At 42.3% G+C, this 17048-nt stretch overlaps 1 protein-coding gene across 3 annotated transcripts in view; it reads right to left on the bottom strand.

The window, feature by feature from the left end:
• LOC127598305 (polypeptide N-acetylgalactosaminyltransferase 18-like) overlaps positions 1–16145 on the bottom strand; it is an 81905-nt gene extending 65760 nt beyond the window's left edge. The window contains exons 1-2 of one of the 3 annotated variants that reach the window (XM_052062079.1): positions 15984–16137; positions 15585–15873 (exon numbers count right to left, since the gene is read on the bottom strand). In XM_052062079.1, coding sequence (XP_051918039.1) covers positions 15585–15828 — 244 coding nt within the window. In that variant the 5' untranslated portion in view covers positions 15829–15873; positions 15984–16137. Of the gene's footprint in view, positions 1–15584 lie in introns of all 3 variants that reach the window. The other 2 variants (XM_052062080.1, XM_052062081.1) reach the window with 2 other exon arrangements.
• Positions 16146–17048: the final 903 nt, after the last annotated feature.

Genomic DNA, 17048 nt, shown 5'->3' with positions numbered 1-17048 from the left:
CTCAAATAGTGCTTTGTGCCTGAGGTGGTCCTGCCCTGCAGTGTGCAGAAAAACAAAGAGCCAGACAAATGACAGCCGACTGAGATAATAAGGTCAAGGAACTACCATTTATCATGACTGAGTGTACCCATCAGATTTATTTTTATTTCGATGTACTGAGGTCTGTTTTTTCCTTTTTAATTTTATTTTATTTTTTAACAGTGGGGTTTAGGCTTAATGAGCACGTGATCGAAGCATATCAACGCCTGTTCATTGAAATACAACAAATAACTTATGAGCAGCCATTGTCTTCATTGGTTAAATGTTTTCTTGCTCATAAATTATAAACTAAAATACAAAATACACGTTAATCTCGCGAGAAAAGATTTAATCCCTTTAAAATTCATTTAAATGAATGCCAATAATAACGCGCTAAACTGACAGCTCTACTTGTTAGTTCTCAACATCACTCAACATTGCACGATGTACAATATACACTGTTGATATAATGTTGTTATTCTGAAAATCTGCTCCATCAAGGCTTTTTGTTAAAGGTGAAAAGGCAAGTTCAGGATTTTTTTCTTTCAGGTTTTGGAGTGTTCCACCTGTATAAACACGACAGTCAAAACTAAAATCTTTGGTTTTTGTGGGAACCCCTTTTGTCATCATAGCACGTCGAGTCTGAAATACCACTTAATGCCCAAGCACACAGCTGACGTGAGTACGCCACCCCCTCGTCTCTTGCCGGTCATCTTCCGGGTAAATGGAAGCAACAAATATGGAGTGTTTTCAACCGTGGGTGAATTTGGTTGAATTTTACTTTGAATTTGGCCTGAAATATTCATTCATTCATTCATCTTCCGAGCCGCTTGATCCTCAGTAGGGTCGCGGGGTGTGCTGGAGCCTATCCCAGCTGTCTTCGGGCAGTAGGCGGGGGACACCCTGAATCGGTTGCCAGCCAATCGCAGGGCACACAGAAACGAACAACCATTCACCCTCACACTCACACCTAGGGACAATTTAGAGTGTTCAATCAGCCTGCCACGCATGTTTTTGGAATGTGGGAGGAAACCGGAGCACCCGGAGAAAACCCACGCAGGCCCGGGGAGAACATGCAAACTCCACACAGGGAGGCCGGAGCTGCAATCGAACCCGGTACCTCTGCACTGTGAAGCCGACGTGCTAACCACTGGACTACCGGGCCGCCATGGCCTGAAATAGAGAGACTTAAAATGATATTAAGCATTCATTCATTCATTCATCTTCCGAGCCGCTTGATCCTCAGTAGGGTCGCGGGGTGTGCTGGAGCCTATCCCAGCTGTCTCCGGGCAGTAGGCGGGGGACACCCTGAATCGGTTGCCAGCCAATCGCAGGGCACACAGAGACGAACAAACATTCACACACACACCCAGGGACAATTTAGAGTGTTCAATCAGCCTGCCACGCATGTTTTTGGAATGTGGGAGGAAACCGGAGCACCCGGAGAAAACCCACGCAGGCCCGGGGAGAACATGCAAACTCCACACAGGGAGGCCGGACCTGGAATCGAACCCGGTACCTCTGCACTGTGAAGCCGACGTGCTAACCACTGGACTACCGGGCCGCCATGGCCTGAAATAGAGAGACTTAAAATGATATTAAGCACAATTTCCAAATAAGCAAAAGACATCTGAAGCATTCCAAGTCCTCCATTATCTACTCGATCGATCTACTTTGCATTAGCTTGCAATCATTGCAAGGGAACCCATTTTTTTTTCCCCTTCCATGTTACCTTAGAGGCTCCATACAAAGGCAAGGAAACAGTACAAAAGGAGCGCCAACCAGCAGCACCCATAAACAGGACAGCATATATATGTGCTACTCTCCCTTCTGCTTGTGTGACTGACAGGCGCGCTTCAGCCCTGGGCTCCCTTTCAGTGAATTTTGATATGAAATCCCAAGCTGCCTCCTCCACACCTCCTCTACCCTCTCCTTCTTCCCCACGCTCATCCTACTTGCCATTTCTGCTCTTTCTCTCCCTACTAAACACAGCCACAGAGCGCTCTGCAGCTTCCAGTACAAAAAGGGGGGCAGGGGTGGTTGTTCCGTTCGGTCCAAAGAGAAAACAATCCGAGATTGGAAGACTGATTGGTTTGGGCGGTTTTAAAAGCTGTTCCAAACTTGGTCTGTGTGTGTGTTCCCTTTATGTAAATTCCTTCAGAACAATAGAATGCCACGGCTATGCAGATGACACACTGCTCTATTTATCAATGTTCCCAAATGACAGCATTTCAATTCACTGATTGTGTCATTGTCTACAGCAAATTACCATCTGGAAGAACCAAAATTGTCTTTAGCGAAACAAAAACAATAAAGAAAGCCAGAGTACTTATTATCTACTACTACTTTGACTCCTACTCTTACTTTTAGCATACATTTTTAAATATCTGACTTCAATAAACACAATGTCAAATTTGAAGAAACATTTGGTGTCGCAGCATGCAACATTCAAACTTGAATCGCCTTGAATAGGGCGGCCCGGTAGTCCGATGGTTAGCACGTCAACGTCACAGTGAAGAGGTGCAGGGTTCGATTTCTGCTCCGGCCTTCCTGTGTGGAGTTTGCATTTTCTCCCCGTGCCTGAGTGGGTTTTCTCCGGGTACTCCGGTTTCCTTCCCCATTCCAAAAACATGCATGGCATGTTAATGGAACACTCGAAATTGTCCCTAGGTGTGAGGTGAGCCAGAATGGTTGTTTGTCTTTGTCTGTCCTGGCAACCAGTTCAGGATGTACAGCTGGGATAGGCTGAAGAACGCCCTGTGACCCTTGTGAGGATAAGCGGAGTAGAAAAAGGATGGATGGAAAACTATTCCAAAGTACCTGGCCCTTCAATCAAGAAATTGTCTGACAAAATAAAGCTGACCAAAAGTGCCACAACAATAAGCCATCCATCCATCCATTTTCTGAACCGCTTAATCCTCACTAGGGTCGCGGGGGGTGCTGGAGCCTATCCCAGCCGTCTTCGGGCAGTATGCGCGGGACACCCTGGATCAGTTGCCAGCCAATCGCAGGGCACACAGAGACGAACAACCATCCACGCTCACACTCACACCTAGGGACAATTTAGAGCGTCCAATCAGCCTACCATGCATGTTTTTGGAATGTTGGAGGAAACCGGAGCACCCGGAGAAACCCCACGCAGGCCCGGGGAGAACATGCAAACTCCACACAGGCAGGCCGGAGCTGGAATCGAACCCGGTACCTCTGCACTGTGAAGCCGACGTGCTAACCACTGGACTACCGGGCCGCACCAACAATAAGCCATGATCCAAAAAAAAATGTCAAGAACAGATGAGAAATTAAGTAATTGACATCTATTTCCCAAAGCTTCTCAACAAATGGAGAAAAAATGGAACAGTCATGAAAAGCAAAAAGACTATATATGAGGGCAAATACTGACAGTTGTGTTCTCTCCAGATGACCATCTTCGGTTTGTTTCTGAAACCTGACTGGAGAAATACAGTGCCATCAGGCAGACTTGGAAAGTCTCTACGTCATGTCAAAACACATCCTCGGGGATGGCTGCTTTATCTTCAAATGAAGACGCAGATGCAGCCAGGCAAACACAATACAAGACTCAATGTGCGTCTCCAACAAACTTCCTTCAAAGGGCACACGGCTCCTTACACACTTCCTGCTTATGGGATGAGACAAGCGTATGCACGAATGGCTGATTTAATGACTTGCACTTTAATGTGTTTGGGATTTGGAAGATGTGTGCCTGCATGCATGGCTTGTTTGCATTCCGGTGGGCACATGCACTTTATCTCGGGTCAAAACCACAAACCACTGCATGGTGTCTCTGTGATGAGGTTCAAAAATAGGTGATGTGAGCCATTGTCGTGCACGGCCCCTCTTTTTGCTAAACCATCTTGTTCCCAGCACTTACAGGACTGTCGGAATAAAAAGAGGTTTGCTTTGCATTTTTCACCAAATCACCTGAAGTAAGTATAAGATTTTAAAATATGCACATTGGTGGCGGTCAACTTAATTCAATCTGATTTACGGTACAGTCTCTTGTGTACTCATAATCAAACGATCCAAAGAAAATCACTGCAAAATAGGCTAGTCAGGAGCTTATCACTTTGGTGGGCTGATTTGTGTGTCACAACCAGAGGTGGCAAATCTAGGTACATAAAGTAAAAACCCTGCAACGGTTTAGCTTTAGCTTGCGTTTTGTTGGTGCTCCTGAGAAGGTAACGTCATAGTGGCTCTCCCCAGACCTCCACATGGCGGTCGCACACCATCCATGCAGCCGTAGCGGAGCGAACGCTTTAATTCTGTCCACCCAAAGATGCAGCGGTGTTACAGTGCTTGTGGGCCAGCCTGTGTGCATCAATTTCAGATAGAGACGAGCCCCGGGGGTCAGTTGTTGGATTTTCAAAGTTGGACTTGAAAAGATACAGCTCACCGGACTTCCCGCAATGAAGTTGACCCTTCAGCCAAGTGTGGCCATTTAAAGCACTGGCTGCTCATTTCTTGCTCTTTTGATAAATCAGCCATGGAAAGGTGAATCGCTTTGTGATATTTTCCGTGGTTGAAGTGGGCCTAAGTAAAGATATCCATATACATTTTGGGGCCAATTGATCGCCGTTATTGTGACAATATTAGAATGTATTTACAATTATTTTAAATGGGCAAATATTCTCAAGGCCCTACGCAAGATATGAAGGGAGGGGAGGGGGTATAGCCATCATGCTCATTTCCAGAAGACGGTTTTAAAGTCGTTGGTTTTATATTTATTTCTCCAAAACAAATTTATATCATTGAAAACGCAAGCTAATAACATCCATTCCTCAATTATCTGATCCGCTTCTCATCACAAGGGTCGCAGGTGTGCTGGAGCCTATCCCAGCTGTCTTCGGGCAGTAGGCAGGGGCACACCCTGAGCTGGTTGCCAGCCAAACGCAGGGCACACAGAGACGGACAACCATTCGCGCTCACAGTCACGCCCAGGGACAATTTAGAGTGTTTCATTAACCTTCCATGCATCTTTTCGAATGTGGGAGGAAACCAGAGTACCCAGAAAAAAATCCCCACACAGGCAGGGGGAGAACATGCAAACTCCACACAGGAAGGCCAAAGCTGTTATTGAAACCTGCACCTCTGCACTGTGATGCGGGCGTGCTAACCAGCCCACCACTGTGTTGCCTACTAATATCATTTTTGTGATTCAAAAATAAAAAAATTAATACATGGAGCTCGCTAGTGAAAAATTGATAATGCCCTTGAACACCCTCCTTTTCCAATACAGTGAAACTCCTCTACAACGAAATCATGTTTGCAGCAAGGCATTTTTCACAACAGAGGTTTTTTTTCCCACTGGAGCAAATATGATCTCAGATGTAAACACACACAAACACAACACCCTCCTTTTCCAATACTGTGAAACTCCTCTACAACGAAATCGCGTTTGCAGCAAGACATTTTTCACAACAGAGGGGTTTTTTTTCACTGGAGCAAATATGATCTCAGATGTAAACACATACAAACAAACACACACACACACACACACACACGCTCACGCACAAGCGTATGTGTACACGCACACACAAATGTATGTGTTCCTTTTTTTTTTATTCCAATAACGCATAAGTATGAGCATACACTTGTTTGACACTTCATATCGTCAGTACAGAATGAAAAAAAGGGAAAGAAATTGCGAAATTTATGATCAGCATTCACTGTCACTTAACATCAATTTCTTGGATAATGTATTTTATTTTGCTTCCTCCGTCTTTCATTTTGATCACTTTTACCCTCTTCCAGCATCAGAGCTCTTCTTGTCTTAGCTGCTTGGCATCAAAAGGTCCGTTTTGTAGCCATTTTAGCAATGCAACGTTCTTGCTGCGTCTGAAACTAACAATATCAAATACTACTGCGCATGTGTAAACCAGTGTGGTGGTTGCTGTCGCCGTTTCCGAACGAAGCAGTAGAGGTCGCTGTTGGATTAGACTTCGTTGTAGTGAATCTCGTCGCGAGGCAAGAGCACAGAAAAATATTTCGTTTCACGCAACAAGGTTTTTTTTTCGTTGTATAGGGGGCAGGCGAGTGGGAATGGTGTTAATGTATGAAGATTTTTTTCACACAAGGGGTTATTTTCGCCCATGTAGGTTTCGTTGTAGAGGAGTTTCTCCCTGTATCTTCTTTCTTTTTGTTCCTCAGTGATTATTGTTATTTCATTCATTGGCATTTTAGGTGCACAAGTCGAAAACACAATCGGGCGGGTCTTTTTACATTAAGAATCACCTCCAGCTTTGTTCTATTCAATTCTTAAAGAGTTGACGATGTTGTGATGTCAGGCTGGGAACTCATATGAACATGATGGAAGTAGGATTCATGCTGGGCAATCCTAACCAAATCAGATTTTCAACCTTTGTCATGCACTTTTGAGGACACAACAACAAGAGACATGCCTCATAATCCACCCACCACCATGCACGCTGCTCCTCTTGAGCAGCATGTCAACCTGCATTACCTTGCACTGACTCATAAAGTGACTGCTAAAAATAAGATGATACGAGAAGACAAAGGGAAATGGAGGAATTGTTTACAGGAAGGAGAAGACAAACCTCTGTAACCTAATACCCTCTTCTAATTGTCTGTCACATCTATGCAGAGCTCAAACAGGGACTTGAGCCCTGCAGCAGTAGCCAGCACGTGTACACGCAACCAACAAAAGCAAGCTATTCTAAGTAAATACCTTAATCTGACCGTGTTCCACTTGATAGACGAACACACCTAGACTATTTGGAAACCACGAATGGGCTTCCACCAAATGAGCATTGGAGCCGGCTTTGTTTCTGTAAAAATGGCCAACATTATTGTTGCATTCATTCCCAAGCGGAAAAAAAAAGTCAGGACAGAGGGGATATTTGACCAAAAACTGAAAACCTGTAACCTGAAATATTCCAAAATCAGGGAATGTTTCACATTGAAATGAAAGGAAATACAGCGAATCAGTTCCACCACCAAAACTAAGAATATTTTCCATGATTTGTGTATGGTTAAAAATGAACACTGTGCAGCATAGAAATAAGTGAGGGGGGAAAAAACGCCTTTACAAAGAAATGAAACACAATATATTTCACTCAGGAGGGGAAATAACGCAGAGGAGGACTACAGCTTCTTTGTTGAGGAAGTGTCTTCCATAATAACACAGGAACATTCTCATTCAGGCATTTTGTTTTTTGTGTCTGTCATTGGCTGATTTTGGCAAACGAATCCAGGGAAATATGTCTTTTTCTGTTTAAAAAAAAAAGTGGGTTGCCACGTTGTCGAGATGATGTCCCGTGTTGTCCAATTCTTATCATTACCTCACTCATATTATCACGAGCGAGTGCTTTCTCATTTGTCAGTCTCATAAAAACCAAAACAACATCAGTAACAACAATCACACTGGTAGCCTACATTGCCTTGTGTAGTACACAGAGCCTGGTTACACAACATGAGAAGCACAGCACACATCTTTCCACTGATCTTTGACGAGCACTTCATACCACTTTGTTTGGCACTTTCCCTTTTCAAAGGAGCCATAATCCTCTACAATGCTTTGTTTGTTTGGTTGTGTGTTTTAGCAGTTCTGCTCGAAGTCATGGCACATACATCCTTGTTTATTCATCTGCTTCTCATGCTTCTTGCATCTGTGATTGGGTGAGTGTCTCACAGGTAGCTGGTACTTCCGCCGAGCGACTGCTATTTCGACGTGATTACGGCAACATTAACCATTTACTGTGTTCATTGTAGGGATGTTACAACTCGCTTGAGGCCGCGTGGAGGGCTACAACTACTTTTCAGTTTACAGCAGGCGTGTCCAAAGTCCGGCCCACGGGCCAAATCCGGCCCGCGGTCGAATTTCATCCGGCCCTCGGCCCCTGTCATAAAGTCAGTTAAGATTGTTGAAATTAAAATAAAAATGGAAATGTGAAACAGACTGTCTTACTAAAATTTGTTGAACAATATTGTTGTTCAATGTAAAGAATGTCAGCCAAGGTCGGCCCCCCAACATTTTACCACATAAAATCTGGCCCCCTTGGCAAAAAGTTTGGACACCCCTGGTTTACAGTATTGCATGACACACTGAGCCAATGATACGAGAAAAAGTGAAGACGCCCAACATGGATCCATTTACTCCTTCTTGTCAGGACCATTAGTATAATGAAAATAGCACGGAAGTAGAGGTAATTTTTCAACAAAAATTTTTTTGTGGGGACATCATTTTTTCCCAACTTTCCCAACACACCGTCCCTCGAAGCTTGCTTTTGTTTCCGCCACACATTTCAATGATTGGTTGCACTTGTGTCACCGTGCTTTGTCACCATCAAACTTTGAGAAACGTAACCACACATTTGGCCGTTTTAATCTCTCGGGCATGATCGTCGCAACGACTCCGATGATGCGGTCAGCGCTGGAGTGCTACATGAGGGAGATTCGAGCATAAGCTACTGATTTCTATAAACAATAGAAATTGCTTGCCATTGCGTTACTGTATTGCCAAAAGTAGCCTCCTGTAGTTGGGGGGAGAAAAAATAAAATAAATGTCCTCCCTCCTTCCTTGGTCCGGCATGACCAATCACATCAAGACTAACCGAGCTTTTACTTTGCACCTTAGTGTGAGTGACGGTCGGGCTGAGTGTAAATGGACTGAATATGTATGAAGAGCGAAAAGCTTGGATGCTAAACGTAGCAACAGAGGTAAGCCAATGTGACGGATGGCAACATGAGCTGCGTGAATGTACATGAATGAAACATCACTACTCTAAGCCTTCAAAGTGCCTCCAGTAGTAATTTCAAAGCCTAAGAAGGTAGGGCGCGGACGGCACAGTAGCTGCCACCCTTACAAACACAGACATCCAAATAGCAGTATAAATATTATCGTGTTATATGTCATGAGTGATGTTCTTAAATAATACTATGAATCATACACATGGGTACAGAAAGGCCCTGTGCAGCGTATTGCGTGGCTGGCTCACGTCTCTTGTGCTGATGTACATCCCAAAAAGGTGATGTGCTGAATTTACTCCATTTTATTTCATCGGGGTGATTGCACACAATAAAATAATTTGGATTTCTATAATTATTTTTGATAGATTTATATTCCACTTAAAAACATTATCAGGATCCAGATACGGTAATTTTATTTAGTGCAACCACTTGACGGAAAAAAAAAATGGAGTAAATTTGACGCACCATTCTTTTCATTGCAGGAGTGAGGTGAGATGATGTCACATCACTTCAGATTGTAAAATGTTTATTCGAGGAATATCGTTAGTTAGAAACAAGATTGCAGGGGTAAAAAAGTGCTAAATACCATTAATAATAATAATACATTTTATTTATAAGCGCCTTTCAAGACACACAAGGACACTTTACAATAACAAAAAACACAAAACAATACGGGTTGAGCAGCGGCAGCCAAAACGCGCCAGCGTTCACTCAACCCGAAGGTCAGAAAGAAACCACAGGGGAGGGAGAGAGGGAGAAAACCCCCACACTCAAACTACCCTCATTTTGAGGATAATTTGAGTGAGGCAAAAAAAAAACTCCAGCATAAGCATATGACAGTTACAACAGGTCACAAGACATAAACAATGAAGATGGTGAATCAAGGGAATGTATGTTGTAAATTTCCCCAGTGTGGGACGAATAAAGGATATCTTATCTTATCTTATGAGGGAGGGGGTAATGGTGGGGGACTAGCTTCCGTCCATATTTTCATCAGGGGAAGGTCGAGATAGCAGATGTTGTTTTGGTAGCAGGCTGCCCAACAATTTAAGACATTCATATTGTCTAAATAAATGGAAAATGAATTTGAGTCATTTCTGTAGGACCGTTAACAGAACCATTAAGGGTGGAGCTTATCGATGTTCAGGTCTTGAATAATTCAGCCTCCGTGCCAGTTTAGCGCCGAGGCTCGGTACCCATTCCTAAAAGCTATGCATCAGTGTGTGCAATTTGTAGCTGGTCCATAATGGGATGATTTCAACAAGGCTTTTTGCAGTGATGGCTGCTAACTTTTCAAATTAAGGCCTTCACTAAGCACCAGAGGGCGGCCCGGTAGTCCAGTGGTTAGCACGTCGGCTTCACAGTGCAGAGGTGCCCGGTTCGATTCCAGCTCCGGCCTCCCTGTGTGGAGTTTGCATGTTCTCCCCGGGCCTGCGTGGGTTTTCTCCGGGTGCTCCGGTTTCCTCCCACATTCCAAAAATATGCAGGGCAGGCTGATTGAACACTCTAAATTGTAACCTAGGTGTGAGTGTGAGTGTGGATGGTTGTTCGTCTCTGTGTGAAGCACAATAAGTTACCTTGTTTATGAAATGCGCAATATAAATTATGAAGAAGAATGTTCTCCCTGGCCCTGCGTGGGTTTTCTCCTGGTGAAGTTCTTCATGTGAAGAACGCCACACGAGTCATTTGGAACCAATCAAAGGACAAAAAAGTGCTAATGTCCAGAACGCATGCTAAAGAAGGACCAACATATTGAATCTGAAAGCTGTTTGGTTCAGATTCTTTAAAAGTAAACAAATAAATAAAGAATGTATCGGGTTTCAATTGTACGGGGCCAACAATCCTGCATCTGAAGGGTTTGAAACACATTTGACAATTTAGGTTGGACAAAAAAAATAATAAAGCCCCAAGATAGGTCAGTGATGCTTTTACAAATAGCACATTAAAATGGGCCGTGAATGCTGTCCTTGTCTTCACTTGGGATGGAAAAAATGACATCACAATCCACATTTAGAATCATCCCTTCATTGCTAATGTCTGCAAAACGTCCATTTCGTATCAGCCCACATAGACGCGGAAACACATTTCCCCTTACCAAAAATATTCTTGTTGATTGCAAAAAAATTCTGAAACCTGCTGGCTACGTTCATTGCTATTCATAGTTGACAATTCTTGCAATTTGCGTGTCGTCAAAACATGTACATGGTATCCCTAAAGTTACAATTTTATATATCAATAGGGGGCGCCATTAGTTGATTCTAAAAGAGCTATACATCCACGACCAATCGCTTCGGTAGGTGACATGAAATTATTAAATATGCTTTTCATTGACTTGCTCTTGACGATCAATAACAAAGATAACAAACTGCAGCTCACACGGACGCTAGCGGCTGCCAATTTGTAAAGAGACTTTGTGGGCACCTTGTATATGCTGTGCATAACAATGATAACCTGTTCTCATCTCACATACACACACACACACAAAAAACTAAACATGTAAACAGAACAATCTCGCAAATAAACTGCCTCTGACAGCAGCCTCAGCCGTAAAGCTGATTAATAATTATGCAAGTTAGTGCAATTAATTTGGAGCCTCTCAGCCGTGCTCTCTATAAATGCAGTCATCGGGGACTAGTGCTGTACTTATTTCGAAAAAATGAATTAAAAGATGAGAATGCAACCCTAGAAAAGGTCTCAATTAATAAAAACATTGCACAGTGTATTTCCCATGTTATTCAAATATTTATTTTAGTCATACAGTGTATCAATGCGACGCAGCTTTCTGTTGTAAATATTGCAAACCACGATTACAATCCTGTGTGTTATTCACCATGTTGACTGCAGTGACTTTACTTCATTCACATATTCAAAACACTCTCCACTGATCTGTTTCCAGTGTCTTTTGTTTTGTTTTTTTTTTTCACCAGTTTTGTGCAATACAGATAAGATTGTTTTGACTCCCAATATTATATCTAAATAGATTATCCCTGTGGACACTTCCCCTGCACAATTTAATGAGATTCAATACAGCACTTCTAAATTTCAGACCGTGATAATGTAGCCGTGTTTTGTATTGATGAATCTGCATAAATATAACAACACAGAGGAATCTCAATTCGTCAAGACCAATGTCCTAAAATGGTGTTAACCTAAGAAGCAATTTTTGGGGCGTATTTACGGAAAACAGAGTAGCCAGCAAAGGAGAACACTCAAACTCCACAGAGATGTGAACTCAGAGTCTGACTTTGAGGCAAACTTCAATTTTGATTCTACCCAGCTGCCCATTTGTAACTTCATTCATTCATTCATTCATTCATTCATTCATTCATTCATTCATTCATTCATTCGTTCATTCATTCATTCATTCATTCATTCATTCATTCATTCATTCATTCATTCGTTCTCTAAACTGTGTTCATCGACGCAACATTGAATTCGCTATTTATTTTTAGCTTGCATGGCAATCTCTTGAGGTACTCAGCTGTAAGGTACAGTGGCCTTTAGGGGTCAAAAACAATTTGTGGAAGGGCTGTCTTGCAAACGCTGGAACTTGTCTTGGCAATAAAATCGCAGTTCATGCTGTCACACTAACACAAGAGTAAGTAGTAACTGCATATTGGTTGTTTGCATAATCTCTTGCAAATGGCTGGCGACTCGTCCAACGTGTACCCTTTAGCCAAAAGCAGCTAGGATGGGCTCCAGCTCATCTGTTACCCCATGGAGGTTGAACAAGATAGAACAAGGATGAATCATTAAACATCTACAATAAAGGTTCTCCCTAGAATAGCTTTTTTTTAAAGTTTATTTATAGTTTTAATCAAACCATCTGTTGTACAACTTGTTGAAATTCTCACTGAAGCTGTGGGCAAGCTGGCACCTATCCCCGTTGATTTTGAGCCAGAGGCGGAGAACCCCATGGACTGGTTGGCAGTCCATGGGGTGGATCAGTCCAGCAATCACAGGGCACCGAGTCCAGACAAACAACCATTTCCACCTACGTTCACAGGTTTAAGCTGTTAGGGTTACAAATTCATTCCACCTATTTGTACTGTTTGGATTCATATTGGTACTGAGAGGTTGAAGCATTGCATTTCAAAAATGAGATAGCAAACTACAGTACTGCAAACAACATCCGTTTACTATCTTTACTGGACTTTACAGATCTGGTAAAAAAAAATTAAATGACACAGTACCTAATGTTGTGTGTGGTGGGCAATGATTTTGGTAACACATCCTAAGAAGTCAGTAATGCATGACTCTAAAATGTGCCAATTTTACAATCACGACTAATCAAACATTTTTCCAGTCAAAAAAGACTACAGTCTTCAAATACCACAAAATTTTACTTTGCAGAATAAATGTATTTTAACTTGACAGTTTCAAAGGGTACTCGCAATAAACTACCTCTTGGTTGAAGCAGTAAAAACCGATTGATAAGACTTAAATAAACAACACATATTTCTCAGCCACAGTGATCTTTCGCACATGTATTACGCATTCAACAACAGTAATATTTGCTGAATAATAAAATACAGGACACATGATTAATATCATAGTTCTCACTGAAGGCACTCAAGAAATTACATCTCTCTCTCTCTCTCTCTCTCTCTATCTCTCTCGCTCTCTTTCATTCTTTCCTGGCTACTAGTGCACCTAAACACACTGTCAAGTTCCTCCAAAATCAGTATTCATCATATCCGTGGCGGCGAATAAGCAGCATTTCTGACAAGTGTCATATTCACGAAAGGAAGATGAGAAAAGACGGAGAAGCCATGCTAAATGTTAAGCTAGCACAGTGTTTCTCAGATAGTGGGGCGCACCCCCCTGGGGGGGGTGGGGGGCTCGAGGCTTCGTCGGGGGGGGGGGGCGCGTTTGACCTCGGGGAACATGCTTTTTTATTTTTTTACTGTCTTAAAATAACTTGCAGTTGCACCTCCACTACGTTAGGGGGCAGTGGCGCTCTCATTGGCAGAATTTGCGGAGGCAGCATACTGAGGGAGGAAATATGACGAGGCGTATGTTATAGAGCTTGGCTTCAATGTGCCTGCGGTGATAGACGAGGGAAGATAGATGTGCTTACTTTGTCTAAAAATTTTGTTAGCGGACAGCATAAAGCCAATTAAATTAAGGCGTCACTTAAAGACATTACACCCCAATCACGCTTATAAGATGCTTGAGTTTTTTTCAGCGAAAACGTGCCGAATATTGCCAACATTCATGCAGCTTTGTGACTGCTACTTCAGTCAACTAAAATACATGTCTCGGCTACACATTGAGCAGGAGCCGAGAGTTGCTGTGTCCTGCTTCAAACCTCGCTTCGAAAAGCTGCGCATTGCAAAATGTGCTCATTGTAGCCATTAATCCAGACAAATAAAAAAGCACAAATTCTTTTATATATTTTTGTATTGCTGGTTAACGTTTTTTAAAAATATTGTTATCCTGAGATAATGTTGGTGATTAGTTTAAATGCATTATTAGTTATTGAGTTTATGTCATTTTATTTTTCAGTATCGTATGGTTTGACATGGTCAGTCAAAAAATATTTATTGTTAAATTAAGGATTCAATGATATTTTTGAATTCCAGATGCACTTGAATTCTTTTCTGTTCCAGTTACTAAAGACATTCTTTGTTGTAAGTTTGTCCATATTTCTTTCTTTTTTTTAATTCTCTTATACGTTAATAAGTGTTATGCAAAGGTGCACCTTATAACAATTTTGTAGACAAATGATATTTATAGCCGTGCGGGGGATTCTGAAGAGAAAATCAAACTCGTTAAACTGAACAAGAAACGGAAATGAATTAACTTCTGTTATGGCGTACGTCAGCCGGGAGTAATGGTCGATATATAAGTACTGTATATTAATTTAGTGTGAAATATTTCTAATTTAGCAGGAATTTTATTTGATTATGCTAACAATAAAATCCTGAGTTTTGCACTACAAATGTTAGTGTTAAAATGATATTGCAGCAAAGCTTCAATGTTTTAAATCCATTGAGCTTTGCTTCTTGACAAAAAAATAAGGTCTGCTGCCACAAATGTGAATTTAAGAAAATACAAACTGTTGATTTTACAGAGAACAAATAAAACAAATTGTTTATTCACGTCACGTATGCGTTGCATCACATTTCCATCGTCTTGATGACACGATACCACATAAATACCAATGGAGGAAGGAGATTTGAGTTTTCAAGCAGGAAATAAAATCATTCTTTTGAGTCTGCGTCAGCTAACAACAAAAAGATTCAGGTTTGTTGCACACTGTGCTGTTGACAGAGAGGTCTCTAGCTTTAATAACTTTCATAACGGATGTCAATAATAAAAAAACATGGATCTCCGCGTAGTATGCATTCAAGAGAAAGCCCCATCAGATTGTTTGATTTAAGGAGGTGCCCGAATGTAATTGTAATATTCAAATTCGAAATGTTGAGTTTTGAAATTATAACATCAACATTTAAATATGTCAAGTAAAAAAAAGAATATATTTATTTCGAGTGAAGTCTGGAAATACTTTTTACTAGCCCATTTATGCTATTTTTAAATTAAAGTAATTATGGTCAGTAAAAAAAGGCTGTCTGAATAAAAACTTGTTTTTCTTACCCGTGGCTGTTTTTTTTTAAACTCTTTTGGACGATTGAAGTGTGACTAATATTTTACAAAAACACCATGGCCAATCTACGCGGGGGGGGGGGCGGGGGGGGGGGGGGTTGTCGTGATGTTCTAAGTATACTTCATGTATCATTAAGCCTAAGTGTGTGAGGCTGCTGGGGGGGGGCAATCTCATTCTGCTCGTTAATGAACTCAGACTGTAAGGACAACACCCCCGGGCCGCTCGTGCTGACCTTTGATGTGCTCGTTGACGACGCTCTCCAGCTTGTCCAGCCTCTCCATGATCCTCAGGGTCTCTCCTTTGCCGTCCTCCTCCAACTTTCTCTCCGCCTTGCCGCCCGTCTCCGCAACTTTAGGACCGCTCTTCGCCACGAGGTTGGTGATCCAGCCGACGTAGAGGAGACACACGATGTTGGTCATGCCGCTCAGTATCACGCATGTCGACACCAAAGTTTTAGTCCTCCTGGTGCACAGCATCGCGACATCCCTCCCACGGCGGGCTCTGTATCTTCAATTCTTTTCCTCCTGTGTCCGAGGCGCGCAGGCGGAAGACGAACACACGAAGAGTCACAAGTCCTCCTCTGCCTTTGCGAGTCCCGTGCCAGACATGTTTAAATTTTGCTTTGCCCAACCTACCTTAATTTCACAGTAGAATTAACAGGAATTCATCTGATACAGTAGCACTAACCAGAGAGTGCTCATCGCTGGCTAAACAGCCCGCAACTCAAGCTGTGCGAGTCGTTGCAAAGCCGTCTGACGATCCCTCGCTCATCCTACGGTCCAATCGAAGAAGAGGAGGCGGACACAGCTGGAGCACAAGGTAAAGGGAAGGGTGGGGGTGGGGGGGGGGCAACAGGAGGATACTCAAGTGCATCCGCGCAAACATTCAAATGGCTCAATTCAGGTTCTTATGGCAACGCTTCTCATCATTTTATGCAACGATGGCTAGAGTGAGCAGGGAAACGAATCCATCCTGCTGGGTTTTTGGAATATTCAAGTCAAGGGTGTCAATGGTGTAACGCATTTATTGGAGGAATTGAGCTGTAGAAGTATACTTTTCTGAACGTTTAACATGTCATCGCTCTGTTAGAATGCTTTAAAAAATATTGGGGTTTTGCCACTAAAGGGTTGGTACACTGAATAGCAGTGGCGTTCCGTCAGGGCCAGCAAGGCCTTCTCTGCTGGCCTAAACATTCTCAGAAAAGTAAAAATTAAATTTAATAAATTTACTTTTCTGAGAATAACATAAATTTAATTTCTTATTTTATTTTCATAAATATGTCAACAAAATTATTCTCTGTATTCTTTACATCATATTATTTCCACTTAGTCGAGTGGCTGTCAATGTTTTTTTTTTAAATAACATTGAAAGCTACGCGATGAATAACTTATTTATTATGGTAGAGTTTTTAACCAATCATATTTCAGCTCGCTTGTGTTGCCAGGTAAATTAAACTTGCTCGGGGCCTTCATATAAAACAGAGCAGGCCCCTGTGCGCTGTAAATGAACGGGCACAGTCAGGTTGCAAGAGCCAATCAGATCACGAGTCTACGCACCGGGGCCAGCTAGAAGGCCTCACGTCGAGACTGGACGTGTGCGTTCGGTGATTGGATTAGTGTCTGCTAGGAGGAGCTATCGCTGCATTTTAACCCAAAATGGCCGAAGAAGAAGACGTTGATCTGGTTGCAGAACTACT

Source organism: Hippocampus zosterae, chromosome 3, assembly GCF_025434085.1.
Source record: "Hippocampus zosterae strain Florida chromosome 3, ASM2543408v3, whole genome shotgun sequence".
Lineage (NCBI taxonomy): Eukaryota > Metazoa > Chordata > Actinopteri > Syngnathiformes > Syngnathidae > Hippocampus > Hippocampus zosterae.
This window is presented reverse-complemented; position numbering and strand designations above follow the sequence as displayed.